Source organism: Dendrobates tinctorius, unplaced genomic scaffold (genome assembly GCF_039654945.1).
Source record: "Dendrobates tinctorius isolate UK_male_01 unplaced genomic scaffold, ASM3965494v1 ptg000250l, whole genome shotgun sequence".
In the NCBI taxonomy this organism is placed as follows: Eukaryota; Metazoa; Chordata; class Amphibia; order Anura; family Dendrobatidae; genus Dendrobates; species Dendrobates tinctorius.
Genome location: NW_027361917.1, coordinates 61,692,478 through 61,719,822, shown reverse-complemented (window position 1 = coordinate 61,719,822; position 27,345 = coordinate 61,692,478). Strand labels below are relative to the sequence as shown.

At 42.7% G+C, this 27,345-nt stretch overlaps 1 protein-coding gene across 1 annotated transcript in view; it reads left to right on the top strand.

Moving 5' to 3' along the window:
- The window catches only part of IGF2R (insulin like growth factor 2 receptor), a 298,648-nt gene that overhangs the window by 201,999 nt on the left and 69,304 nt on the right, over positions 1–27,345 (top strand). The window contains exons 26-37 of the mRNA XM_073557714.1: positions 2,347–2,434; positions 3,060–3,269; positions 5,039–5,169; positions 6,045–6,142; positions 19,510–19,640; positions 22,773–22,969; positions 23,067–23,193; positions 23,467–23,589; positions 24,775–25,037; positions 25,309–25,512; positions 26,935–27,084; positions 27,179–27,340. Coding sequence (XP_073413815.1) covers positions 2,347–2,434; positions 3,060–3,269; positions 5,039–5,169; positions 6,045–6,142; positions 19,510–19,640; positions 22,773–22,969; positions 23,067–23,193; positions 23,467–23,589; positions 24,775–25,037; positions 25,309–25,512; positions 26,935–27,084; positions 27,179–27,340 — 1,884 coding nt within the window. The remainder of the gene's footprint in view (positions 1–2,346; positions 2,435–3,059; positions 3,270–5,038; positions 5,170–6,044; positions 6,143–19,509; positions 19,641–22,772; positions 22,970–23,066; positions 23,194–23,466; positions 23,590–24,774; positions 25,038–25,308; positions 25,513–26,934; positions 27,085–27,178; positions 27,341–27,345) is intronic.

The following is a 27,345-nucleotide window of genomic DNA, read 5'->3' as shown; positions in this document are numbered from 1 at the left end:
CCCCTGCTGATGGAAGGGGGTTTGCACTCAAAATCTCATGATACATGGCCCCATTCATTCTTTCATGAACCCAGATCAGTCGTCCTGGCCCCTTTGCAGAGAAACAGCCCCAAAGCATGATGTTTCCACCACCATGCTTTACAGTAGGTATGGTGTTTGATGGATGCAACTCGGTATTCTTTTTCCTCCAAACACGACAAGTTGTGTTTCTACCAAACAGTTCCAGTTTGGTTTCATCAGACCATAGGACATTCTCCCAAAACTCCTCTGGATCATCCAAATGCTCTCTAGCAAACTTCAGATGGGCCCGGACATGTACAGGCTTAAGCAGTGGGACACGTCTGGCACTGCAGGATCTGAGTCCATGGTGGCGTAGTGTGTTACTTATGGTAGGCCTTGTTACATTGGTCCCAGCTCTCTTCAGTTCATTCACTAGGTCCCCCCGCGTGGTTCTGGGATTTTTGCTCACCGTTCTTGTGATCATTCTGACCCCACGGGGTGGGATTTTGCGTGGAGCACCAGATCGAGGGAGATTATCAGTGGTCTTGTATGTCTTCCATTTTCTAATTATTGCTCCCACAGTTGATTTCTTCACTCCAAGCTGGTTGGCTATTGCAGATTCAGTCTTCCCAGCCTGGTGCAGGGCTACAATTTTGTTTCTGGTGTCCTTTGACAGCTCTTTGGTCTTCACCATAGTGGAGTTTGGAGTCAGACTGTTTGAGGGTGTGCACAGGTGTCTTTTTATACTGATAACAAGTTTAAACAGGTGCCATTACTACAGGTAATGAGTGGAGGAAAGAGGAGACTCTTAAAGAAGAAGTTACAGGTCTGTGAGAGCCAGAAATCTTGATTGCTTGTTTCTGACCAAATACTTATTTTCCACCATAATATGCAAATAAAATGAAAAAAAAACAGACAATGTGATTTTCTGGATTTTTTTTTCTCAGTTTGTCTCCCATAGTTGAGGTCTACCTATGATGTAAATTACAGACGCCTCTCATCTTTTTAAGTGGTGGAACTTGCACTATTGCTGACTGACTAAATACTTTTTTTCCCCACTGTACAAAGCAAGAGAGCAACTCCTAATAATGCAAACCTACAACGAACAATTTTGAGTTAAATGCCCTAATGATTTCATATAGATACTAGGTGGCCAGTTAAATCAACTAGACAACCACTTTCCATAAAGGTGTATCAAGAGTCTTCATTTGTGAAACAACACACACAAAATCCATAAAAAGTTATTTTAAATGAGAAGGCATGGTGATGGACAATAGAGCAGGACTCCTGGACACAGTAAATATCTAGTACATCACACCGGACACACTATACAGCGGGACTATCATGGTAACTCTAAAGCTTATATACAATTAATAACATATAATGTGCCCCAAATAATGCTCCTAATCAAAAAAGATCCTTACCCATATGCGTCCTCAATCAATCCTGCCGTCGCCCCGACACGTTTTACTCTGCAGGCTTCCTCGAGGGGCGTCGGGGAGACGGCAGGATTCATTGAGACCCCATATGGGTAAGGATCTTTCTTGATTAGGAGCATTAATTGCGGCACATTATATGTTATTAATTGGTCCCAGGTTTTTGTGATAGCTACTTGGCTATAGACATATATGGGATATTCCCTTACATATACTGGGTTGTATATAAGCTTTAGAGTTACCATGATAGTCCTGCTGTATAGTGTGTCCAGTGTGATGTACTAGATATTTACTGTGTCCAGGAATCCTGATCTATTGTCCATCACCATGCCTTCTCATTTAAAATAACTTCTTATGGATTTTATATGTGGTTTTCCACAAATGAAGACTCTTTTGATATACCTTTATGGAATTGGTTGTCTACTTGATTTAACGGGCCACCTAGTATCTATATTAAATCATTGGGGCATTTAACTCAAAATTGTTTGTTGTAGGTTCACTAGACATAATGCAGTGTATGAGATTTGGCAGGAGTGCTCCCATAATACTTGGCAGACACGGCATTTTTACACTCTGCAGCAATCACACTTTGGACTTTTTTAAACAAATTGCTTTTCTGCAAGTTTCTTTGCTTATGCACAGCAGCAAAGTTATGTAATATTTATAAAATGTGATAATTACAGCCCCCCCTGTAAAATAAAATAAAATCTTAGTCTGTTCCAGCACCAGTGCAGCTTTAGATATGTAAGTGTCAGGTCTCCACATTATTACTTCTGAGTGACATGTGATAGAAGCAGCCCAGTATAAAGAGTCTTTTATTTTATACAGTGGCCTACAGCATTTAAGAAGGGGTCATCTATGTAATTCCATTACATTCTACTTGTTATACTATTTTTTATTTTTTTAACAGGGGTCTCCATTATTTCAAGAGCAAGATGGTTGTGAATTTATCTTCGTATGGAGAACTTCTGAGGCTTGTCCTGTTGTTACAGCAAAAGGTAGGAAGTAACTTTTTTCCTGCACTTTACATTCAAATATGGAAATAACCTTAATATTTATCCTTTATTGCAGGGATCCCCAACTCCAGTCCTCAAGACCCACCAACAGATCATGTTTTCAGGATTTCCTTAGTATTGCACAGGTGATAATTGCTTCACCTGTGCAATACAAAGGAAATCCAGAAAACATGATCTGTTGGTGGGCCTTGAGGACTGGAGTTGGGGAACCCTGCTTTATTGCCCTTTGATTGATAACCATATTCTGTATACAGGTGTAACTTGTCTTGGTTGATGACTGTCGTCTTTGAATTTTTTGCTTCGGTATGCCTACTCCCCATCAGACTATGTATTGGTAGACCCCCATATACATTAGATGGCCAGCCAATATCGTTGGGTTCAGCTAAATTTTATATGTATATATTTACACTGCAGAAAAAATTCTCCAACTTGCAACACCCACTTGTCAATTTCTTAACACATTTCTTGGCGGTATAACTGAACAAAGCAGAGTTCCAAGCAAAAATGTTCCAGAATTATGATTTCATGAAGAGTAAAATTATTTAGTAAAATGCGCGTCAGAAGAGCTGCCACCTCCACTTCTAGTAATTGGTTCTGTTTTCTACAGGTGACAACTGCCAGGTTAGAGACCCAAAGTATGACTATGTGTATAACCTGCGGCCACTTGGAGACAAGGTTATCGAAGTGGCGGTTAGTGAATATAAATACCAGCTCAAAGTTTGTGGAGGAATCCCTGAATCTGTTTGTTCATCCAAGGCACCAAACGGGACAACGGTGTCATCTTGTCAAATCAAGGGTAATAAAGCAATCTTAGCAGGTATGTTTTATAGCGTAAGACATAATCAACATAAATGCACTGTTGCACACAGAGTATTGTTGCTTAAAGAGGACTTTTCCCAATTTTTGACCAGCAGGAATGTAGATAAAAATGAGTTTTCTCGTTTTTATTTTCTTCACTCCATTGTGGAGTTTAGAGGGTGCCGAAATTAGTTGGCGCCTAGTGTGTTAAATTTGGCATTCATTTTTTTTTCAGCCCAGTGGGCATGCACTTTCATTCCACTGTAACCCACTGATAACCTATAGTTCATCTGGTTCAAATCGGGACTGCCAGTTAATTAAGGAATCTGTTTACAGCTGCCTATTGAAGTATTTGGAGGCAGTGGGGGAGCAGAAGATTGAGAGTCAGGCAGCAAGACTTGGTTGCAGATTTCTAGTACGTATATGTCAGGCCAGTGCTGGATTGAGAGCTGCAGTGCTCGTTACTACTGTATAATGTCCTATATGGAGCTTGTGAAGATGTGATACCGAGGAATCCCTCGTGTCTATGGAAGTGTTACTCCTCACTCGACTCACCTGAAACTACAAGTGAGTCCTGGAGCGAACTCGTCCATTAAAGGTAGTCATACATATTAGAGGGAAGTAGGCTTATGTAGTGCTGGAAGGAGACCTAAAGATCTCTTACATGAAAGATCTATCAAGGAACCTTTAACTTTGTACTACTTGATGACTGTGCATTATTAGGTGTCTAGAATGGCAATGGTATGGCATAAAATTGTAGAGTTTGCTTGACTTTGCAAAGACCAGAAGCAGAGACAAGTAGAGATACCCAATTATGAGATATTTGAAAGTAATTGTAAAAAAAGATCTCAAGGTGAAACTAAATTTGATATACTTTTTTATGATTGTCTTAAAGTCCTGAAATGTGATAATCTAGGCCTTATCAGGTACCCTTGATGCTGAAATGAAGGAATTTTAAGGGTAGTCCATTTTTATTTATAAGATCACCACTCTGAGCAGAACCTGAAAGAAGATCTGTCCTTTGCAAAAAAAAATTTTGCATGGTGTAAATGCCATTGTTCTCATGATTCTGCTATTGTTTTCCTTTATACCTGTGACATTTATACCAGATAAAAAAAAAAAAAAAAATTATGGCATGTGGTAGGTCTTGTTTTAGAGGGGCTATCCTTGACTTTTTTCTCTCCCACCCCTAATGTAGCGAATTACCTGCCTGTTGTGCCTGGCGCCTATATCTGCCAGCACAGAGTGGTCATAATTCTAGGTTAAAAGCACCATTCTAGCGGTTTTTTTTGGGGGGGGGGTTTTTGAGGGTTGGAGTGGTGCTTCTAGTGTAAGGTCACTGCCCCAGTCTTATACTCACCCTCTGGCGTCTTGTGACTGCAACTCTGGTTGGCTGACAGTCTAAAGTTGCATCACAAGCTCTTAATGCAAGTCTATGAGGGCCAGAACAAGGCTATCATAGATGTATATTGAGTTGTGACCTCTGTCTTTCTCCATGAAACTCTGTTGGAGATCAGTGGGCACAGTGGCGATAGAAGGTGAAGTTGGTAGATGAGTATAAGAATAGGGTCAGGGACCTTAGATTAAAAGCACCACTATAATAAAAAAAAAAAAAAAGAAAAAAAGTTGGAGTGGTGCTTTAAGTGAAAAGGGGCTCCTTGATCCACTTGGCCGGGACTCCCATTATATGCCAGGTGGAATTTGGAAGGAAGGGTATTTGTGACTTTTTCTATTCATGTCTATTGAAGTTATTAACTTGGAAATTATACTTTTTCTCTTCATTATTAGGCTTGACTAATGAACAGCTGGTATATGAAGATGGCATTATAATGATAACTTTGACCGGGGGAGAGCTCTGCCACAATAAATATCAACGTTCAACTCTTATAATCTTTCATTGTGACAAGACAGAAGGAAAGGTTTGTGTAGTTTATCTAGAAGAACAGAAAACTTACTAAGATTGTGATTTGTTCTTATAAACATATTAACCAGAGTTTAGCAAGTGCCACATTTGTTTTTAATGACTGTAAAACGTTTGTAAAGCCTTGTGCGCACATTTAGCATTTGCAGCAGATTTTTATGCTGCAGTGCAAACAGCAGTCCGGATAGAGGCTTAAAATACACATTTTTTATGTTTTTTCCTTGCACATTTATTTCCCCATTCATTTAAATAGTTGAAAAAGGCTGAAACAATTGACACTTGCAGATTTGAAAAATGATGGAGAGGTTGAAATCTGAAAGGAAAAGATAAGAATGTGCATGAAATTTCAGAAATCTCATTCACTTTGCTGGTGCAGTAAAACACTGCATTTATTTAGCTGCAAAGTTGGGAAAATTTGTGCAAAATCGCACTGTGTGACCAGACCCTTATAAATTTCCTCAAGTAGCAATGAATAGGTGTTAGGACTTTGATGTACACAGCCTGTCTTCCTGCACTGATCTCCAATGCAAAGGAGCTACAGAATGCGTCCCATATCGTTCCTTCGGGAAGTACACTATATGCCGAAAGTACTTTGTTATAGTATACAAGGCAGGCGTTTCCGACAAACCGTCGTATCTACCAGACCTGGTGGTCGTGTCCATGTGAATTGCCGCCACACTAACGGCTGGATTGGAGGTTTTGGAGAATGCTGGTTGTTTTCTCATTGCTGGAATAATACTCAATGTTTTTCTCCTATTCACTCCTGTGTAAATGGAGAATATACAGTACCTACTAGACTGCTATTTATAGAGGTAGGACGGGGAGACGTTTAGATATAAAATAACATTTTTTTATTTTTTTTTTTTATTTTAGCCTGTATTTCTAAAGGAGACTCCGGACTGCATATATAAGTTCCAGTGGGGTACCCCGTTGGCCTGTCTACCTTTCAAACCTATTGACTGCTCTTTCAAGTAAGGTTTTGTTGTCTTCAGAAAGGGAAGTCAGAATGTCTTATTGCTGTGATCAAGAGCTTATTTACTTTTCTTTCATGGACCCTGTGCATTGACCACAATACTAGCACACACGACATAAGGCTATGGCCACGCTATCAGTATTTGTTTAGTATATTTTCTCAGCATTTGTAAGCCAAAACCAGGTGAGGAACAGTCGGAGGACAAGGTATAATAGAAACATGTGCACCAATTCTGCATGGTTGACCCACTCTGGATTTTGGCTTACTAAGGCTGATTTCACATTAGCGGTTTTTTGTGCAGCGCATCGTGCGTGTCCATGCACATGCGTCATGCGTACCTATGTTTAACATGGCGTGCGCATGGTCTTGCGTTTGCACGCTTTCGTCTCGTTTTCGTGCGCATGCGTTTTTTCAGCGGTTTGCGCCTAGGCGCGCAAGACACAACCTGTTGCATTTTTGGGTCCACCAAAAGGCGTAAAAAAAAATGCTTGCCCACGGAATGCGACAAAATAACGCATTACGGTCTATGGGAGCGCAGGCGTGTGCATGGACATGCGTTCGTCTGCGTTTTCGTGCACATGCGTTTTTGGCATAAATATGTGTAGATACTGGTTTTAACCCCTAGAGAACGAATGCGCATAAAAAAAAACGCATTCTCTCTGTCTCTGTCTCTCCTTCCACAATCCGCACAGCCCAAACCGCAATAGAATCTGCATCCATTACGCAGGGCAAAGTAAAGGAATCCGCAGGGAAAACTCCATGCTTTTAACCCTGCGGTTTCTGCCAAGCAATGCAGATTTTTCTGCAGAAAAAATCTGCAGCGTGTGCACACACCCTAATACAGATGTGAAACACTGACTAAATACTGATAGTGTGGCCGTAGCTTAAATCTTTAATGCAACTTGTCCCATTCTCATAGAGAGCCAGTTTTAGGTCATGTATTTAGGAGATGCAAGAATGAGCCATTACTTTGATTGGAAGGGTCAGACTCCTGTGAATGGAGCTAGTTAGTGTTCACCACACACCCAACTGTCCTGCAGTAATGCCAGGCAAGAAAGTATTAAAAAAAAGGGCATTCAGTAGCCCTACCTCACCATCATCTGAATTGCTAGAGGTTCCACAAATCCTGAAATTCCGGCATATCCTAGTGATAGTCCTGTAATTATTTATTCATGTTAATAATCCCACAAATAACAACGCTGTCGTTAGGGTTTACCCTCATCCCCACTTAGCTAACTATAATACAAAAAATATTAATTCCAACTGACTTTTCAGACAATATATGTTGGGTCTCTGTTGAAAATAATAGTAATAATTATGGAAAATATATAGTGCAGTTATTAAGGCAAGTCAGCAAACAGAAGAAAACTTTCCTCTATCACGCTATCCTGGCAAATCACATTCATAAGGAAACGTTAGTTGGAGATTCCAATGAAAAACATTATCAATTTAAATATTCATTAAAATCCACATGGTGTGATGGCAAGATATGTCTGACATGTTACAACCATTCAGTTTTAATTGTAACATACAATTCAAATGTCACCAAAAAATTGATATCCTGTGAAATCCTGCTGTTCAATTTCATTATCCAGGATGCCTTCTTTTTAAGTAATATCTAAAATACAAGAAACTTAAACTACTGGCATGTATTTCAGAAAAGTGTATTGTCACATCTAAAGTACCGTATTTTTCGGATTATAAGACACATCCCCCCAAAAAAAAATTTGGGTGGAAAATAGGGGTGCGTCTTACAATGCAGATATACCTTACCTCGCCACCTGAGATCTCGTTACAGAGATCTCAATCTGAGCATGCGATGCCCCTGGCGGCCATTTTCCCAGAGCACAGCGCGTTGCAGTAATGGATGTGCGGGGGGCTCCAGGCTTTCACAAAATGCCGGCGGAGCCCCCCTGCCCCACAGCGCTCCGCAGGCATTTTAACCCGCAGCGGAACACCCTCTCATCCCATCCTGCAGCACTCTTGCCTCCTCCAGCAGCGACCCTGGGACCCCGCTTCACCGCAGACAACCAACCTTGGTACCACCATTTTATTTTAAAAAGAGTTTTTGTTTTTTCCCTATTTATCTTCTCAAAATTTGGGGTGCGTCTTATAATCCACAAAATACAGTAATAACTTTATTTCTTGTTCATGTCAGAAATAAGTTCTGCTATTCTACTTTTCCTTTTTCTCATGGCACACCCAATGTTAAGTTGCACTATGGCTCACTGTCACGTGCTATAATTAATGTTTGAATAGATAGAAAATGTTTTAGATTCTTGACTCCTTATTGAGAATGTGGTTTAAGCATATCTACAAACTACAATTGCTACCAAAACATTTCCCCCAAAAAATCCCATCCAGGACAACTGTTTTATTATGACCATTGACCTTTCCGCTATCAAAATAAACTTTGAGAAAGAATATTCCTTGATGATCTTTTATTTTTTTTGCTACCACTCCAAAGCCCTGTTAAGTAATTCTTTCCAAAATGCTATCCTGATTCAGGATAAAGATATATTTTTAGCATTCTTTTAAGCTCATTAAATTGTTTACTAAATGATGGGCAAAACGCCACGTGATTTTTGTTAATTTGTTTTACTTCCAATTTATATTGTTTCCATACGAAAACCCATAATGTAATTTTATCTACTTATCTGCATTTTTTCAATAATTGTTATTATATAGTATAATATGTTAACGTTGTAACTTTTTGAAAGCGCCATTTGCCAGCGGATATAGGGTTCACCTGCAGGTAAATGGCATTACAATTAACTTTTTTCTTCCTCGGAACTACTGGCTTTCAATCATGGGGGCATGCTCAGAGCCTTTAAAGTTTACGCTCTCGGCAGCACTATACTGTGAACAGGGGCTGTAAGAACACCGCAACAATCTGATAGCTCGTGGATCAGAGCATACTTAGCAGTAAATGTAGCCACTCCATGCATGCCACCATAAATGAAAGCTGGCGGTTCCCTGGAAAAAACAAGTTAATTTTCTTGCAGTATCTGCACTTTAAGTAAGGCCTTCTGTTCGCATCCAACTGTTTACTTATAGATCAACCATATACAGTTGTGGTCAAAAGTATTGACACCCCTGCAATTCTGTCAGATAATACTCAGTTTCTTCCTGAAAATGATTGCAAACACAAATTCTTTGGTATTATTATCTTCATTTAATTTGTCTTAAATGAAAAAACACAAAAAGAATTGTCCGAAAGCCAAATTGGATATAATTCCACACCAAACATAAAAAAGAGGGTGGACAAAAGTATTGGCACCGTTTAAAAAAATCATGTTATGCTTCTCTAATTTGTGCAATTAACAGCACCTGTAACTTACCTGTGGCACCTAACAGGTGTTGGCAATAACTAAATCACACTTGCAGCCAGTTGACATGGATTAAAGTTGACTCAACCTCTGTCCTTGTGTGTACCACATTGAGCATGGAGTAAAGAAAGAAGACCAAAGAACTGTCTGAGGACTTGAGAAACCAAATTGTGAGGAAGCATGAGCAATCTCAAGGCTACAAGTCCATCTCCAAAGACCAGAATGTTCCTGTGTCTACCGTGCGTAGTGTCATCAAGAAGTTTAAAGCCCATGGCACTGTGGCTAACCTCCCTAGATGTGGACGGAAAAGAAAAATTGACAAGAGATTTCAACGCAAGATTGTGCGGATGTTGGATAAAACCGTATCGATAAAACCGTTGGCTTATATCACACAAGCAAACAACTTCCGCACAGCTCAATCGATGGCAAGATAAAAATGTTACGGGAAATGGTGACACAATATAAACATAGGTTGAATGTGTGGTTATATATGTGTATATACATAGAGAGAGGTGTGTGTGTGTGTGTGTGTGCACATATATGTATATAAAGTGTTGCTATTTCCAAGTCATTTGACATATAATATATTACTCTGTCGCCTCATTGGGGGACACCGAGCCATGGGTGTTATGCTGCTGTCCACTATGAGGCGACACTATGCATAATCTGAAAAAGATTAACTATGGCTCCTCCTCTGCAGTATACACCCCTCGACGGCGTCAGCCTTCTCCAAGTTTTTGCTTTTTTTTTCCGTTTTTTTTTTCCCTGACGGACTACAGATGAAGAAAAGTGGGTCTCCTGCGAGACCCCCGGCATGGCTCCTTCCTCGGCCCCTATCATAGTTATAGGGTGCCCAGTTGAAGTTGAGGTGGCTATTCCCCATGTCGCTCCTTCCCCAGTCCCTCGGGTACTGGTTCGAAGTCGAGACCCCCCTCCTTCCCCAATTCCCTTAGGTTCTGGATTGAGGTCGAGGCAAGGATGAAGCCCCCTGATGGTGACAGCAGCACCCTCCCTAATCCCCCTCTGGGGGCATTAGGTTGAGACTCCTCAGGTAGGGCCTGTACAAGGCAGCATTCTGCGGCTCCAAAGCCAGGGACCTCCAGCCCAGCTGCGGGCTCCTGTAGGGGCCGGGGGAGAGTGCACGCAGGCATAGCACGCACAGACACAGGGCTCCTGCGCCCCTGTCTCTGCGGCAGCGCCAGCTCCATAGCGCCTCAGGGGGACCCCTCACAGGGCCCGCTCCTGTTACTAGCCCCACCGCTATCCTGCCTTTAGATCCGGGGGGGTCTGGTTTAGATCCGACCCCCTCCCGGACATCCGCGCCGGCCTGGAGCCCTTCTGGGCTTCAGACTTCAAATTTAGACCGCGGCTTCATCCTAGCAGAAGCCGCCGCCTCCTCCCTGCCCCCCAGCCCGCCCCCCCGGATGACAAATATGACACCTTACAGTGTCATAGAAGGGGCGGATCGAGACAGAAAGGGCGCGTTTTTACATAGCTCTGCGTGCCCTTTTCAGCTCTCCGCCCCCTTCCTCTTCCTCCTCGTCCTCTCAGCGGCCATTTCTGAGTCAGAATTGCTGCAGGAGAAGGCATTGTGACATCAGCAGCACGTCAGCCAGTCTCCAGGGGGCACAGGACTGTGAATCTATGGCGCTGGACCTAGGGGCACACTGGTGGGGTAAGATCACAGCTGGGTTTTCTTACTCGGCTGTGAATCCATATTCCTTTTAAGGCTCCCCGATAGGTTTCCGCTGCATAGCCAGCCCTTCTGCACTCGGTGCACTATGCCGGGCTCAAGGTACAAGAGAATCGGGCAGGACTGCTTTTATGCATTCTGCACAGCCTGCAAAACCACTGTCCCCAGTGGCAGCACGTACCCGCACTGCCGGGATTGTATCCAAAATACTGGGTCAGAACCCAAGAGACTCCTACCAATGCTTCAGCATCTGCTACCACGCCGGAATGGGCTACTCAAATGTCGCAGTCTATGACGCAGTCCATAGATAATCTGACCTCCACATTACTCCAGGCTCTGCAGGGTCATGTCTCGGCTATGAGTGTTACCCAGCAAAGGGACAGCTCCACTCAGGGACAGGCCGTTTCTGGCTCTCCCAGACGTAAGCGGGCCCACAGGTCGCGTTCATCTGCGTCATCCCATAGCACATGGTCATCCCCCTCTAGGGAGAGACACCGTAGTTCCAGGTCACCTAGACCGTTCCCTACTAGGGACAGACAACGCAGGTCTCCACAGCGACCCCCGACCACAGGAGACCTCCGCCCCAGTTCGCCCACCAGGGAACGCCTCAGCGATACGCAGGATTTGGAAGGCATCTGTGACTCCGACTCAGACAACGTAGCGTACCCCTAGCAATGCAGCGCTAGGTGAGGACATTATCTCGTCCATCCATTGGGTGCTGGACATTTCTGATCCACCCCCAGAAGCCCCAGAACACAAGATTTGCTTTGAAGGTGTTCTGAAACCGCCTAAGGTCTTCTCTAATCACCCGGAATTTCAGGCAATACTTACTAAGCAGGTTTCGCAGCCCGAAAAGAAATTCACCAATCGCAAATATTTGGAGACAAGCTACCCTTTCCCACAGTAGGACACCATGGAGTGGACAGATCCGCCCGAAGTGGACCCTCCAGTCTCTAGGCTAGCAACACAGACCCTCCTGTCACTGCCAGATAGCTCAACCCTTAGAGACGCAGCAGACCGGCAGGTTGAACGCATGGCTCGTTCAATTTTCGAAGCGGCAGGGGTCTCCCTGGCTCCCGCGTTCGCTTAAGTCTGGGCGGCCGAAGCCATTCTGGCTTGGGCCAAAAATTTGCAGGATGGCCTCCAAGCTTCCAATCCTGAACTGTCGGACCAAGCGGTTCAAATAGCAGTGGTAGCAGATTACATGCTTCATGCAGCTCTGGATTCCGCAAGAGGTGTAGCGGGAATAGCATCAAATGCCATCACAATCCGGCGTATCCTTTGGCTACGGGAATGGAAAGCGGACGCGGCCTCGGAAAAGTCCCTCACACACCTCCCGTACCTCAGTGGGCGACTTTTCGGTGAAAAGTTGGGCACATTGATATCCAATGCCACTGGGGGGATGAGTACCTCTCTCCCTCAACTAAAACCTAAACGCACGTTCAAAAGGCGTAACCAAACACGATTCCGATCCTTTCGGAATTCTTCAGGCTGGTCCGTCTCGCGTCCAGCACAAAATCGTAACCGCTCTCCACGCAGGGTCAACCCACAGGCGGCGCAGAGGCCGGACAGGACCTGGCAGCCGAAAGTAGGCCAGGCAAAGCCCAAAGGAAGAAAACCTCAGACTTTCTCCTCATCATGACTCACGAACTCCGGAAGACACCACACCCGTAGGGCGTCGGATGACTTTTACTCTTTCACCAAGTCTGGCTGCCTGTTACAGAAGACAGGTGGGTCAGGGAAATAGTGTCTTCCGGATACAAGATAGAGTTCACTTCCAGCCCACCGAACCGGTTCTTCCTCTCTGTTCCCCCAAAGCCGCCAGACAAGGCTTGTGCCTTCCGCCACGCGGTTTCCTCGCTCCGTCGAGCAGGAGTCATAGTACCAATTCCCGCAAACGAGCGCTTCCGAGGGTTCTACTCCAATCTATTTGTAGTCCCCAAAAAAGGAGGCAGCGTACGGCCCATTCTGGACCTGAAACAACTCAGCAAATATGTACGGCTTCGTCATTTCCGCATGGAGTCCCTTCGGTCCATCATTGCATCCATGGAGCAGGGAGAATTTCTCGCCTCCATAGACATACAGGAAGCATACCTGCACATACCGATTGCTCCCGCCCATCAGAGACTTCTCAGGTTTGCTATCGACCAGGATCACTACCAGTTGGTGGCTCTCCCGTTCAGACTCGCCACGGCTCCCAGGACGTTTACAAAAATCATGGCAGGCACCATGTACGTTCTACACTCCAGAGGCATAGTAGTCGTTCCATACCTGGACGACCTTCTTATCAAGGCTCCCACCTTCAAGGACTGCGAGGTCAGTGTCTCAATCACAATCAACACTCTGAGTCGCCTGGGCTGGTTTGTCAACTTGCAAAAGTCATTGACTACTCCGAGTCAGTCTCTGACATTCCTGGGGATGCTATTCGACACCTCCCAGGGGTCTGGCGCTCCTTCCCAGGGAAAGGCACTGCCTCTCCGTCTCGGAGTTCGCATACTCCTCCGCAATTCCCCCCGATCTCTCCGGTTTGCCATGAGATTCCTCGACAGGATGGCAGCAGCAATGGAGGCGGTACCATTTGCCCAGTTTCACCTCAGACCCCTTTAACTAGCCATCATCAAGTCCTGGGACAGGAATCCTTTCTCCTTCGACAGGGAGTTCCGGCTATCGTCGAAAATCAGGAGGTCACTGCACTGGTGGCGCAAGCCAACCTCGCTTGCAAGGGGAAAATCCTTTCTCTCAGGTCAATGGAAGGTTCTGACCACTGACGCAAGCCTGACAGGTTGGGGTGCGGTGCACCTACATCACAGGGCACAAGGCAAGTGGTCAACACTGGAAGCGACCATGCCCATCAACGTTCTGGAGATTCGGGCCATCTTCCTGGCACTGAGAGCCTTTCATCACTTGCTGGCAGCCTCTCATATCAGAATACAGTTGGACAATGCCACGGCGGTGGCATATGTGAATCACCAAGGCGGAACCCGCAGTACCCAGGCGATGAGGAAAGTGGCACATATCCTCCACTGGGCGGAAGACACGAGGTCGGTACTCTCTGCGGTCCACATTCCGGGTGTGGACAACTGGGAAGCCGACTTCCTCAGCAGACAAGGAATGGACTCGGGGGAGTGGTGTCTCCATCCCGAAATTTTTCACCAGATCTGCCGTTGCTGGGGGACCCCTGACGTGGACCTAATGGCATCCCATCTCAATGCCAAGATTTCCAACTTCATGGCCAGGACACGCGATCTGCGTTCGCTCGGAGCAGATGCCCTGGTTCAGGACTGGACCCAGGTCCAGCTTCTGTACATTTTTCCACCCCTCCCTTTGATCTCCAGAGTCGTGAGGAAGATCAAACAAGAGGGAGTTCCAACCATCCTGATCGCGCCAGACTGGCTCAGACGTACATGGTACGCCGACATTGTACAACTTACAGCAGACGCTCCCTGGCGTCTCCCCGACCGTCCCGATCTTCTGTCACAAGGCCCGTTCTACCACTAGAACTCAGGGGCTCTCAATTTGACGGCGTGGCCTTTGAGACCTGTGTTCTAACCCAAGCAGGGTTCTCACAGGACGTCATTAAGACCATGATCAGGGCACGGAAGCCAGCCTCCGCCAAGATTTATTACCGTACCTGGAGAACTTTCTTCACCTGGTGCGAATCTCTCGGACAGATTCCACTCCCTTATTCCCTCCCGAAAGTACTTGTTTTTTTTCTCCAATCGGGTCTGGACGCCAGGCTATCCCTGGGTTCGCTCAAGAGCCAGGTGTCGGCACTCTGTGCTTTTTCAGAAGCGCATTGCTAACAAGCCGCAAGTAAGGACTTTTCTCCAGGGAGTTTCCCAATTGGTTCCTCCCTACAGACATCCACTGGAAACGTGGGACCTCAACTTGGTTCTGACAGCATTGCAAGGACCACCTTTCGAACCTCTTAAGTATGTCCCACTCCGCATTCTATCACAGAAGGTGGTATTTCTGGTGGCAATCACTTCGCTACGCAGGGTGTCGGAACTGTCAGCACTCTCCTGCAGACGGCCCTTCCTGGTTTTTCACCAGGACAAGGTGGTTGTCCGTACAGTCCCATCCTTCCTTCCGAAGGTTGTGTCCAACTTCCACCTCAATGAGGAAATTTCACTGCCATCCCTTTGCCCGGTTCCGGTTCATAGAGTGGAGAAGGCTCTGCATACGCTTGACCTCGTTAGGGCATTGCGTATATACGTGTCCAGGACTGCACCCTTCCGGAAGTCTGATTCGCTTTTCCTTCTTCCGGAAGGCGTTCGCAAGGGTCTGCCGGCTTCCAAACCTACCCTTGCCAGGTGGATCAAGTCCACCATACAAGAGGCTTACCGCCTTAACAATTCTCCTCTTCCGGCCGGTATCACGGCACACTCTACGAGGGCGGTAGGGGCCTCCTGGGCCATTCGGCACCAGGCTTCGGCACAAAATCTCTTTCTCTTAGCCTCTAATTGGGGGACACAGCTCCCACCCTGTTGCCCTTATGGGCCGTTGTTATGGTTAAGTTCTCATATTGTTCTTTCAGCTCGTACATAGTGGCCTTCTTACAGGCATGGTTATGTTGTTTCTGTTATGTTCCTCCTAATGCTTTTGCACAAAACTGGAGAAAGCTGACGCCGTCCATGGGTGTATACTGCAGAGGAGGAGCCATAGTTAATCTTTTTCAGATTATGCATAGTGTCGCCTCCTAGTGGACAGCAGCATAACACCCATGGTTCTGTGTCCCCCAATTAGAGGCTAAGAGAAAGAGATTTTACGGTGAGTACACAAAAATCTGCTTTTTTTTTTTTTACAAACCTGTTTTTTTCTGAACCTAAATGGAAATAAAATCTGTACAAGTTTGGTATGGCCTCAATTCACCTCAGTGTAATTTTTTTTTTCAGAGAACATAATTTGTAAAGTTACATCTCAAAAAATCATGATGGAATTGTATTTGTTCTCCACAATTTCACCGCACTTTTTTTTTTTTTTTAAACACCTTTCATTGAATGTTAATTTGAATGGCATTATTAAAAACGTCATCTCGTCCTGCAAGAAACAAGCGTTTATACAGCTATGTTGGCAGAAGGATAAGGTTATGGCTCTTGGAGGAAGGGGAGGAACAACAAAAACTGGCTGCAGAGGAATTGATCTAACGGCTGATAGTTTCTCTAATTTTTGATAGCGAAAATGCCAATAACTAATAATGATAATTAAAACCAAACTCGGTAGAAAATGTGCACAGCTTGTAGATATGCTGCCAAAACCTGGTCAATGAGAAATCAAGAATCTACCATAAATAGTTTTCCATCAATATGTTAATTGAGTTAACACTCACCTCGTTTGTGATTTTAAGTGTGGGGAGGTTGAGCTGGTGGGCAGCTCTGTCTGTAATAAGAGACAGAGAGATAGGAAAAGAGGGTGTCATGTGGCAGTCTGACCATTAGAGGTCAGTGGAGAGCACCAACGACAGTGGTTATGTAACTGCCAAAGGTCAAGGTGACTCTGATTGGGCAAAGGTGACTGTCAGGTAACAGTGGGCGGGGCTATCCAGGCTGACAGTACAAATACTGAGGTAAGCTTCTAGAAGCTTCAGTCAGCCTCGGGAGCTCACAAGGAAGGAGGGTCTGTTGTACTGGGAAAAGCCCTTAGAGAGTTTGGACAGTGGAGACGGTGACAGGGGGTGACCCTAAAGGACTTTGGTCACAGACAGGGATGACCTGTGAGTGCCTAGTGTTTGGTGGACTTTGTCGGGTGAAACGACATGGTGGATTGGCCTATGGCAGCCACAGTGGGAAGAGCCACGAAGCACACCACGATGGTGACAATAAGTGAAGGTACTCGGGCCTGTGTACAAGAGAGAACAGTGTGATACTCCTGTCCTGCATTGTGCTGGTCGTCACAAGGGCGGCTAATAAAAGTGGAACTTGTTGAGTACTACTCTAGTCTCTGTTTCGTGCCTGCCGACGTCAAGAAGTGAGTCACCACCCATTCCTGTGAGTACAGCACACCTTTGCCGCCTATCTTCACTAACATCAGCATCAGCACCACCAAATCATCGCCTCAGCTCAGCCCTCGACGCTACATAAGCACACTGCTCGATTTAACCCCTTCACGTTGCGCCAAATTTCCATCTTTGTGTTTCCGTTTTCTCCAAGGAGTCCTAACTTTTATTTTTCTGTGCACATTAACATAGGAGGGCTTGTTTTTTTACAAGAGGAGTTGTCCTTTTGAATGACACCTTTCATTTTACCGCATAGTATACTAGAAAACAGGAAACGTATTCCAAGTGCGGCGAAATTGTAAACAAAATGCAATTCTGACACTCTGCTTTTGGAAATTGTTTTTGTGGTGTACATTTTGTGGTAATAATGATCGTGTAATATGATTCTGCTCATCAGTATGATTACAGCGATACCAAAAGGCCCATTTTTTTTATTTTAATTATTTTAGAGTTGAGAGAATAAAAAAATCCTAAGTTTGCAAAAATAATTTTTTGGGGTTGTCTCCATTTTCCAAGACTCAAAACATTTTTATTTTGCAGCCAATGGAGCAGCTGTGTGATGGCTTACATATTGCTGTTTTTTACTTGTTACAGCCTTTATTTGTGGAATTTCGGCAACCAAAAAAAACCAAAAACGTAATTTTGGCATTCTTGAGTTGTTGTTTTTTAACCTTTTACGATGTTTACAGATTGTTTTTAATAATTTTATTTTCAGTGATGGAAAAAGGGGAGTGATTTTGTTTTTTTTTCCTCATCTCTTTTTAAAGCATTTATCTTTTCTCATCATTGTTATTGTTAGGCCCTTAAGAAAACTTGAGAATGCGATTGTCCAATCGCTTGTGTTATATACAGCGATGCCACAGCACCACTGCATATAGCAGAAATCACCGTCTCCTTTGAAGCTCAGCCACAGTCAGGGTTTCAAATGAGCTCTGTAATGTCAGGCATGGGTTCATTAACTGACCCCCGGCTGTTATGCCAACCCATTGGTGACCCGCACTCACATCACGGACACACTGATGGGCGGAGAGAATGACGCACACGCATGTTAAATGCCGCTGTCAGATTGAGAATAGCAATTAACAGCTTAACAATTGTGGGCGGAGCACTGCTGTTAGCGGCAGGTTCTGGCTGTCATACACAACCATCACCTACCCGGTATTGGGTACTGCGGAGGATGTCGTGAAGGGGTTAATGTATATTGGGTGTAACCTTAAAAAAGCTGTAGCAAAACACTCTTCAGAAATCCATGCTAGTAGTTTATTTTTATTTTTTTTTACTTTTTAATATGGAATCAAAAAAGTTTATTAACCCAGATGTGTGGAATATTGGTGAAAAATTTTACTTTAAAAAGGAGGCATCATAAACCTAAGGATCTCGTAGGGCATGATTTTTCGCTATGCTATTTTGTATATTTACTAAAGGTGTAATTTTCTTCTATTCTTATGTGGTAAGCCTACTTACAAAAATATTCAACATAGAGCCAACTGAATTAAAAATATAACTTTATTACATAGAAAAAAATGTGATAAAAGACACAGATAAAATGTGAATCTGATGACCCCCACATGAAGCACACCATTAAAACACGCGTCTGGCTTTGGCACCACACCACCTCGATGTACATATATATTACTTTATTGCTGCATGTTGGCAAATATGTTTATGTAGTTCACCTTACTTACACTTGAATACCTATATCCTGCATTTTGACATCTACTTCAATAACATATGTATAAATACACTACTTACTATATATATTTTTATTGTCCACTTTTGGGGATATATACGGTACTTGATCTATATCTTCAGTCTGTACTACTCATGATTGATTGTCCCCTTTTATTTGTGGCTTTGTATATGTACCATATACTAGCCTCGATTTGTGCTGTGTCCTGTGGATAACTATTTTTTTCTATTTAATAAAATATTTTTCTTATAATTGTGCACTCTATTTTGTCCGTAGGCTTATAGTTAGGTAGTGCTGAGCCACAATTATTTTCCATGGTTATACTTTGGTACAATCCTATTTCAATACCTTCACTAAGTTTTTAATACATATTGTTTGATGTACCCTGACATATCACTTCCTATTGTCCTTATTCGTACATAATGTCGACATTAGGTCCTGCATTTAATTGTTAGGCGTCACTAATAGGGGCAGGTTATAGCTATAGCGCAGTTCTACAGTAAGATGAGTAAATAATAAGATAAATACTAAGACTGGGAACTTTATATTTTTATTTAAAGGTGAATTGTATGGCTTTCTATAGGTTTTTGTAAATTTCCCTCTCCTATTGGAGAAAAGGAATTAGTTGCAATGTTTTATTTGTTGTACATATTTTTAGGGACGCGTTCGGAAGTTCATATGATCTGTCTCCACTGTCACATTATGAAAAAAACTGGGAAGTGGATTCTCTAACTGATTCAAATGCCAAATTCCGCATTAATGTATGCAGACCCCTAGTGCCAGAAATTGGTAAGACTTTCTATGTATAATAAATATTTCCAATGTAGATAGTGTTCAAAAGTATTCATTCCTGCAATTCTTCTAATCTTACCCGGACTGTGAGTTACTTTCTGTGGCTAGGGGAGTTTCAGTGTCGGCTTGTTGCACATTGAGCTTTTAGGGCTCCCAGAGGATGGTCATGAGCAATACCACGCTCAGATAGCTCTTCCTGGGCTGGTTAATGACTTGAATGAGCAGTATAACCCTGTGCCTTTAGCACGCTTTGTCTGCCTTCAACCACACTTTGTCTGCCCTTAGCCATGCTTCATCTGCCTTTAGCCACGCTTCGTCTGCCTTTAGCCACGCTTCGTCTGCCCTCCTGTACTATGTTGCTTAACAGCTTGCACAATGATTGTGGGTGTACATGTTCAGTGGAGCCTCAGCAAAGTTTTACCAATCCATTACGCTTAACGACCGCAATCCTTTGAAAATGGACAGTGGAATGCATAACCCCTTGTCCCGCTGCAGAGCGTCACCATTCCTTTACTCTTCACTGCATTAGAGCAGTGTAGCAGGAGTAAAATAGGATAGGGGGTGCAGCTCACCGTGAAAATATTCTTATGCAGTCCGGAGCACGGAGGTATCTCTGCCACAGAGCGGTAACATGAACAAAGAATGAAACTCCAGACCGCCGGACATGCAAACTTCTTAATTAAGGTAAGTACAAAACAGTCGACAAATGGTACTTCCATGTTAACGTTGGCTATAGCATCTACATGTTTCAGGCGCTTTTAATTATGATGCTTAGTTTCAGTGACCAGTGCATTTATAAATGGCTTTCCATTCTGGTATGCACATTGGTCACATAATTAGCAAGAACAATTTAAAACAAATATACATAACACATAATAAAAAAAACACAATGTGAAAAATACAGGATATAGAGAATACAACTACTATAACATTACTATATGCTCAATTCAGATGAATCGAACACCATAGAATAGAGCCTGTGTAGCATATTGCCGCAATGCAATCTAACTGGAAAAGTATGTATAATAAAACAGGCTTTGTATGTAATGTCAATATAGATGCTGTGATAGCCAAGGTACCCAATTAAATGCAATAACACATAAAGAAGAAAAGTTGGAAGAAATTGTTATAATGTAATGGAACACTATGGTAACGCAGCCACAATGTGAAAAGAGCGGTATGTGAATCTGTTGTTCTGATAATGTCATTCATATATCATAACATACATATTTTATAATGGGAGCTCACATGGATGCGGGCCTCAAAAGGGGCACGCAGCATAATGGCCTTCTGTGATTGAGCCCTAAGGGCACCCTGGCATTCAATTTACATATCCACCATACTTCCCATGTTTTTATTATTAGGGTGCTACGGCACCTGAAACGCATAGATGCTATAGCCAAGCTTAGTACGGAAGTCTTACCATTTGTCCTTTTCTTTTATACTTGACTGAATAAAGAAGATTCCATGTCTGCTGGGCTAAGTTTCCTTATTGGAGGAGTACCGTATATATTATGAAGAGCTGCCTTCGTTTGAATCACAGAATTACAAAACTGGAGATTGCTAATTTTAAAATCACTGCAATATTAGTCAGTTTTCCTTTTATTTTTCAGTAATTTGTCCAAACTCAGTATTTTTCCATAATTTTGCAGTAAAGTACTGCGATTGTACTTCAATGGGAATGCTGCAATTCCTAGATAATTCTATGATATTGCTGCCAAACATTTTGTGCAGTAGGACATGATCACTGTTCTGCAATGTCGGGCCTTACTGGCCTCTTTCCTAGGGGAAGTGCGGCTCTCTGCAGAAGTCCTCTGTGGCCGCCTGCCAAGATGCTTTTACTGCTGCGCTCCACACTGTGAGGGACTGTAAGGCGGAGTAAAGTGGGTAATGTACGGTACTTTATTTCTATGGAATAAGGGTCGTGTGACATATTGTTCTCAACCGCCCATTTCAAGATCTAAGCTGAAAGAAAAAATCAGAGCCTCTATGGTCACAATACCAATCAAATCAAATTTATTATCGCCAAGTACATATTACATATATACAAGGAATTCTTTGTGGCAAAGAGGCAACATAATATATAACAACAGATACAACAAGTAACATCTAACAAGACAGATACAGTATATAGTCTACACATGACGATTTAATTGTTGAACAGAGAGTGGATAGAAGCTGTTCATATGGCGGTTGGTGCTGCATTTAGGGACTCTGAAGCGACGTCCTGAAGGGAGTAGTTGGAATGAGGAGTGTCCCGGGTGAGAGGGATCGGATGAAATTTTCAATGCGTGGGATCGAATACTCTTATCATAAAGATCCTGGATTTTAGGCAGGGGGGAACCTATAATTCTCTCTGCTGTTCTGAAAGTCCTTTGTAAGCGGAGTTTGTCTTGCGCAGTGGCTCCCCCATACCAGACTATCAGAGAGGAACAAATCACAGATCTGATGACAGCATTAAAGAATAAGATCAGCAGATTCTTAGACAAACCATATCTTTTCAGCTGACGCGGGAAGAACATCCTCTGTTGTGCTTTTCTTATAACAGCATCCACGTTTTTTCCCCATTTAAGATCATGAGAGAGAACACCAAGGAATATGGTCTCTGTGACCCTAAGAACCACTTTGTCATGGATGTAGATTGAAAGTATCTCATGTTGATCTTTCCTAAAATCCACAACCATCTCAGCAGTTTTTTTAGTGTTGAGTACAAGATTATTGGCTTTACACCAGTCACATATTCTTTTCACCTCTCCGATACAAGTCTTCAGCATTTCCCCTGATGAGACCAATCAGTGTCATATCATCGGCAAATTTCAAGATTTTTACTGAGTCTGCTGAAGAGATGCAATCATTCGTTTAGAGAGAAAACCGTAACCTGGACAAAACACACCCCTGAGGTGCCCCGATGTTTGTGACCAAGGTGTCCGAAGTGAATGGTCCAACTTACATTACATTAGGCCTTCATGCTTGTTTCTTTTTAGGAAGGTTGCAGTTATTCGAGAAAATTGTTTCAGGGTGGGAAAACCCTTTTTAACTGTTCGACAAATTCCTTTTCATACCTATAAACTTTATAGACGCGTGTAATGTTTTTGTGAATGATACTTAGCTTGATGATTTTGTTTAAAGGGCCAGCTACATGCCCCAATGGTTCTGCTGCCTGTTTATTGGATGGTAAGAAGGCAATAAGTCTGGGACAACTTGCATCCAGTCCAAGATGGAACAACGGAGTAGCTGAGATTCAGTATAAAAATGGAGATTATTGCCCGAATGGTATGAGAAATAGGACAACTACAGTTAGATTTAGATGTGACGAGAACAAAGGGGTAAGTTATTTGCAGATGAGATATTTCTCACCCCCATCACCAAACATGACTTCATCCTGAATATATATCGGTGATTAATTTTCCCTTTTTTCTTTAGGTGTCAGGACCGTTGTTGGTGTCTAACGTACAAGACTGTGACTTCACTTTCTTTTGGGACACTGCGTATGCATGTCCATTGACCGTAACGAAGCATGATGAGTGTCGAGTCAAGAACCCTGCAACAGGTAGTGAGGAGTTAAGTGGGTTGTTTTTTCCCGATCTTAGGGACTGTGCCTTCAAATTCTGATAGAAATGTTTTGTATGGTTAACATTTATCTAGCTTTACCCTTGATCCGTAATGTATACATTGAGGTGTTTTTCTGCATTCCCTGTTAGTAATAACCAATGGATCTACAGTTGTAGATATAAATGGTAAAGAAAAAATGTTCTAGGAGCAAAGTATTGATTATGTTAAATGATCTAGACCTGCGCTAGTTCATATGATTGTTCTTTTCCAGGTTTTGAGTTTGATCTGTCTCCGTTGTCAAGCAAAAATGGTTATCTTATTACAGCTGTGAGAACATCAATTTGGTTAAATATTTGCAGTAGTGTTACCAATAGTCCATGTCTACCCGGAGTCGGTGAGTAAACAGTCTAATCTAAGAACGTAATGTATATAATGTAGACTTCCTCAGCTATACACAAAACCCCACTCCACCGCAATTAGGCAAGAGAGGAGTCAAGATGTTGGCTAGTTGTGGCCACTTAGGTCGAGGAGCGTTTCTGTAGATGTTATCTGTTCCAAACATAAGTCACCAGTAGGGGCTGGGAAGACGATGGGTTACGTATTTTGGTCAAAATATCGACTGATACTTCATGTATTGTTTTTATTTTTTTCATCTTTTATTGCACATTTCTCCATTTTTATACATGATGAAGTCAGACCCATCAAGGTTTGCCTTGTAAATGAGGGTGTCTGTCCCTGTGGGGTGCCCTTATATAGTGCTTGGCAGCCCCCCTGAGCAAATACTATGGGCGTTACTAATATCCTGTGAGCCAGACACTGTGCACCAGAAGTATCTGTATGACTGGTGCCCAATATAAGCTTTATCCATGTACATTTATAATTCTATGCAGCCACCTCCTCCACGACTGCTTTGTGTGAGTGGTTGTTTCATCAGTATTTTGCACCTGTGCTGGCCCCCCTTTTTTTTTTTTTTTTATCACGGGGGGTCTGCTGCATCCCGTAAGTATGCCTTTTTTTCTTGGCTATTTTTTCCCCAGATCACTAGTTACAGTATCATCTACTAGATACCATTAGTTAAGAGATCTTTTTTATAGTGGCGTATAATGCCTTTAGGAAGCCCATTGAAATAAAATGGGTATATTGTTCACTAATGAAGTGGGAATAGGTCAGCTCCCCAGCTTGGATCCTCCGGGAGCACGGGCCTCCGTCCTGATCACTCGTCTGACGTATAAAAAAAAAAAGAGATGTGCCAGCTCCAGATTGAAATTCTGAGCTCAGATAAGGACCACGATTGTAGTTGAAACGCGTCGCTTTTTCTCTTGTTGCTACAAGCCTAGGGCCATGCTGCCTTAGCATTTACTAAATAAAGGATTTTTGAAATTTACTCTGGAGCTGGAACAACTTTTTTTTTTTCTTTATATACTGTTCACTAAAATTAGTTGTAAAAAAGTTATTCTTTTGGTGCATGCTAGATCAGTGGAGCCATATTTCACATCTGTGCTGAGAGATTGCCCTGTAAAGATGTTGATTGTTAAGAAATGAAGTGTGAACACAACTAATGGTTTTGCCTCCTGGACAGGTGTTTGTGTATCAGAAGATGGAAAACCCATAAATGCAGGCATGTCACAAAGCCAAATCACTTATGTGGACCAGATGCTGCAACTAACGTACTTCAATGGGCAGTCTTGTGACGGGCGCTTCAGTAGCCGGCACAGTAGCATCTTTACCTTTGTATGTGGCGTGGATACGGCTGCCAGCAGTCTCCCTTCCCTGACATCTTTTAGCCGTGACACTTGTACATGGCGCTTCTCTTGGCGCACACCTCTAGCCTGTGAAAAAGAGGTATGTATGCTGGCAAAGTTGAGGGGGATGTTATATCACCCCCCATCACATGTAAAGCGCCATGGAGTAAATGGCGCTATAATAATAATATCCTAGAAAAGGGATTCTACAGTCTAATTAATTAAAGGGTATTAATTGCATAATAAAAAAATGACTGAATTTTTCAATATTATGTTTCTATTCCATATGGTTTTCAGGATCTCTGCTTGAAAAAAAAAGTTTACTTTTCTTGCCATCCATAGAATTTTTTTTTTATATATATATATTTCAGATTAAATGTTCTGTCAGAAATGGCACATCACTCATTGATCTGAGCCCTTTGACCAAGCACGTCGGATATTATGAAGTCCTAATAAGCTCAAAGGAAAATAACTATTCGGATTTCTACATCAATATTTGCCAGCCATTAGGTCATGCTCCTTGTTGTCCACCTGGGTCATCAGTATGCAGATCGTCACCCGGCGAAGGATGTGATGTAAGTGAAGTGCACATGCTTTAAATATACTTGCCTTAAAGGGGGACATTTGGTTTCAAAGTGTTATTTCAAATACACTATTTAGGCATTCTGAATTAATGAAGGCATGCCATCATTTGTGACTTTCATCAACTAGCTTAAGCATGTACAAAAGAGAGACTTTTAATAGACATGTAACACTGCTTCCAATATTTGTCATGGTCGACATGTTTATGAAAAAACCATAAGGAGTGGCTGTTTGTTTTCTCCCAGCAGTATTCTGAGCCTGATGTATGACAGGAGTCTTAATGACAACTCATATGGCATTTGTGTTACGTGGTTGGTTCTATACAGTATTCAAAGAGCAAAGCTTGTCGGTCATTGCTCCTAAAAATCCCATATAACGTAATTGTTACTCGTTTTTAACCCTTCATCGTTATTTGCCTTCTATTTACGGCACTGACATCAGATGGTGGTTAAAGTCATGGACCATAGATGTATGGCGCTGTGATGGCCCAGTCTGAGTAGCAGAGCCAATTTCATTGGCATTAAGTATGAGCTATAAATTACAGCTGTTACTCTGCTCCATTGGCTAAGAACCAGATAACTGTGATCTAGGATGTTTAGCCTCTTAGATGCTGTAGCCCCAATTGATTTTGGCATCTGAGTGTAAAAATTACAGCAGGCTTAGCCAAAATCAACACCGTTTTGTGATCGCTTGTAGAAAAAACTAAAACAAATGTTGCTCAATACACTAGATCTAGCCAAAAATGATTCCTTTATTAAGAAAAAACACATCCCATACAAAAAAGCTCTTGTACATCTATGTTGACCTACTGAACACACAAAGAAAGTTATGGCTTAAAAAGCAAGAGTGATTTTTTTTTTTTAAATTGCCTTGCCATCAAGGCATAATAAGGATTCATATTACATAGTAAATGGTATTAATTGTGCCTTGTTTGGTATCATGTAATGATTCATATACTACAATTTTCATATTTACTGGACACTCCCAGGTCCTGCTTTGGCTCTCACTCTGGCCATACTGGTCTGTTCTTTCTGGTCCAATCTTGGTCGCACCTGAAATAATCAGAGCTGTGCTCATCACCCATCACGGGTTGTGTCAAGTCACCACTGCAGCCAGTAATTGGCTGAGTGGGCATTTCTGGCCATTTAGGTTATGTCGAGGACCTGACTAGGTAGAACAGACCAAGATGTCTGATTGAGTGCTGGGACAGTAAGTTGGGGAGTATTAATACGGTACTTGAATAGTGCTTTGAGGCATTTCAACAATAATTACCAGTAATCTTGCCTGGACAAACCCTTTACTAGCCAATTAGAATAAAATAAGAAGATAGAAAATATGTTCTTATATTAATTTGTTTACACTCTGACCAAATAGATCTTAATATATATATTTTTTTTTTTTCATACCAATAAAAGGACATTGGCCAGTCAACGAGCGCTCCACAGTTTAATTTAACTACACAAACTGTTTCACTTACAATGGACAGCCGGACAGTATGTGGTTCTGTGCCAGAGAAATACTATTCTACCACGATTATTTTTCATTGCAACCCAAGCACGGATCTGGTAAGTTTGACGTGTATAATACAGCTTACATTTTTATGTTATGTTTTCTTTCAGCATCATGATATCTTTTTTTTATCATATGATTCTATCACAGGGTACACCAAAGTTTGTTGAGATTTCTGAATGCAATTATATTTTTGAATGGGACACTCCATTAGGGTGCCCGGATGAAGAAAGTATTTCCGGATGTTCACTGAAGGATCAGCAACTACAGTACAATTTTAATTTCTCTAGTCTCTCTAACGAAATGCACAAAGTAAG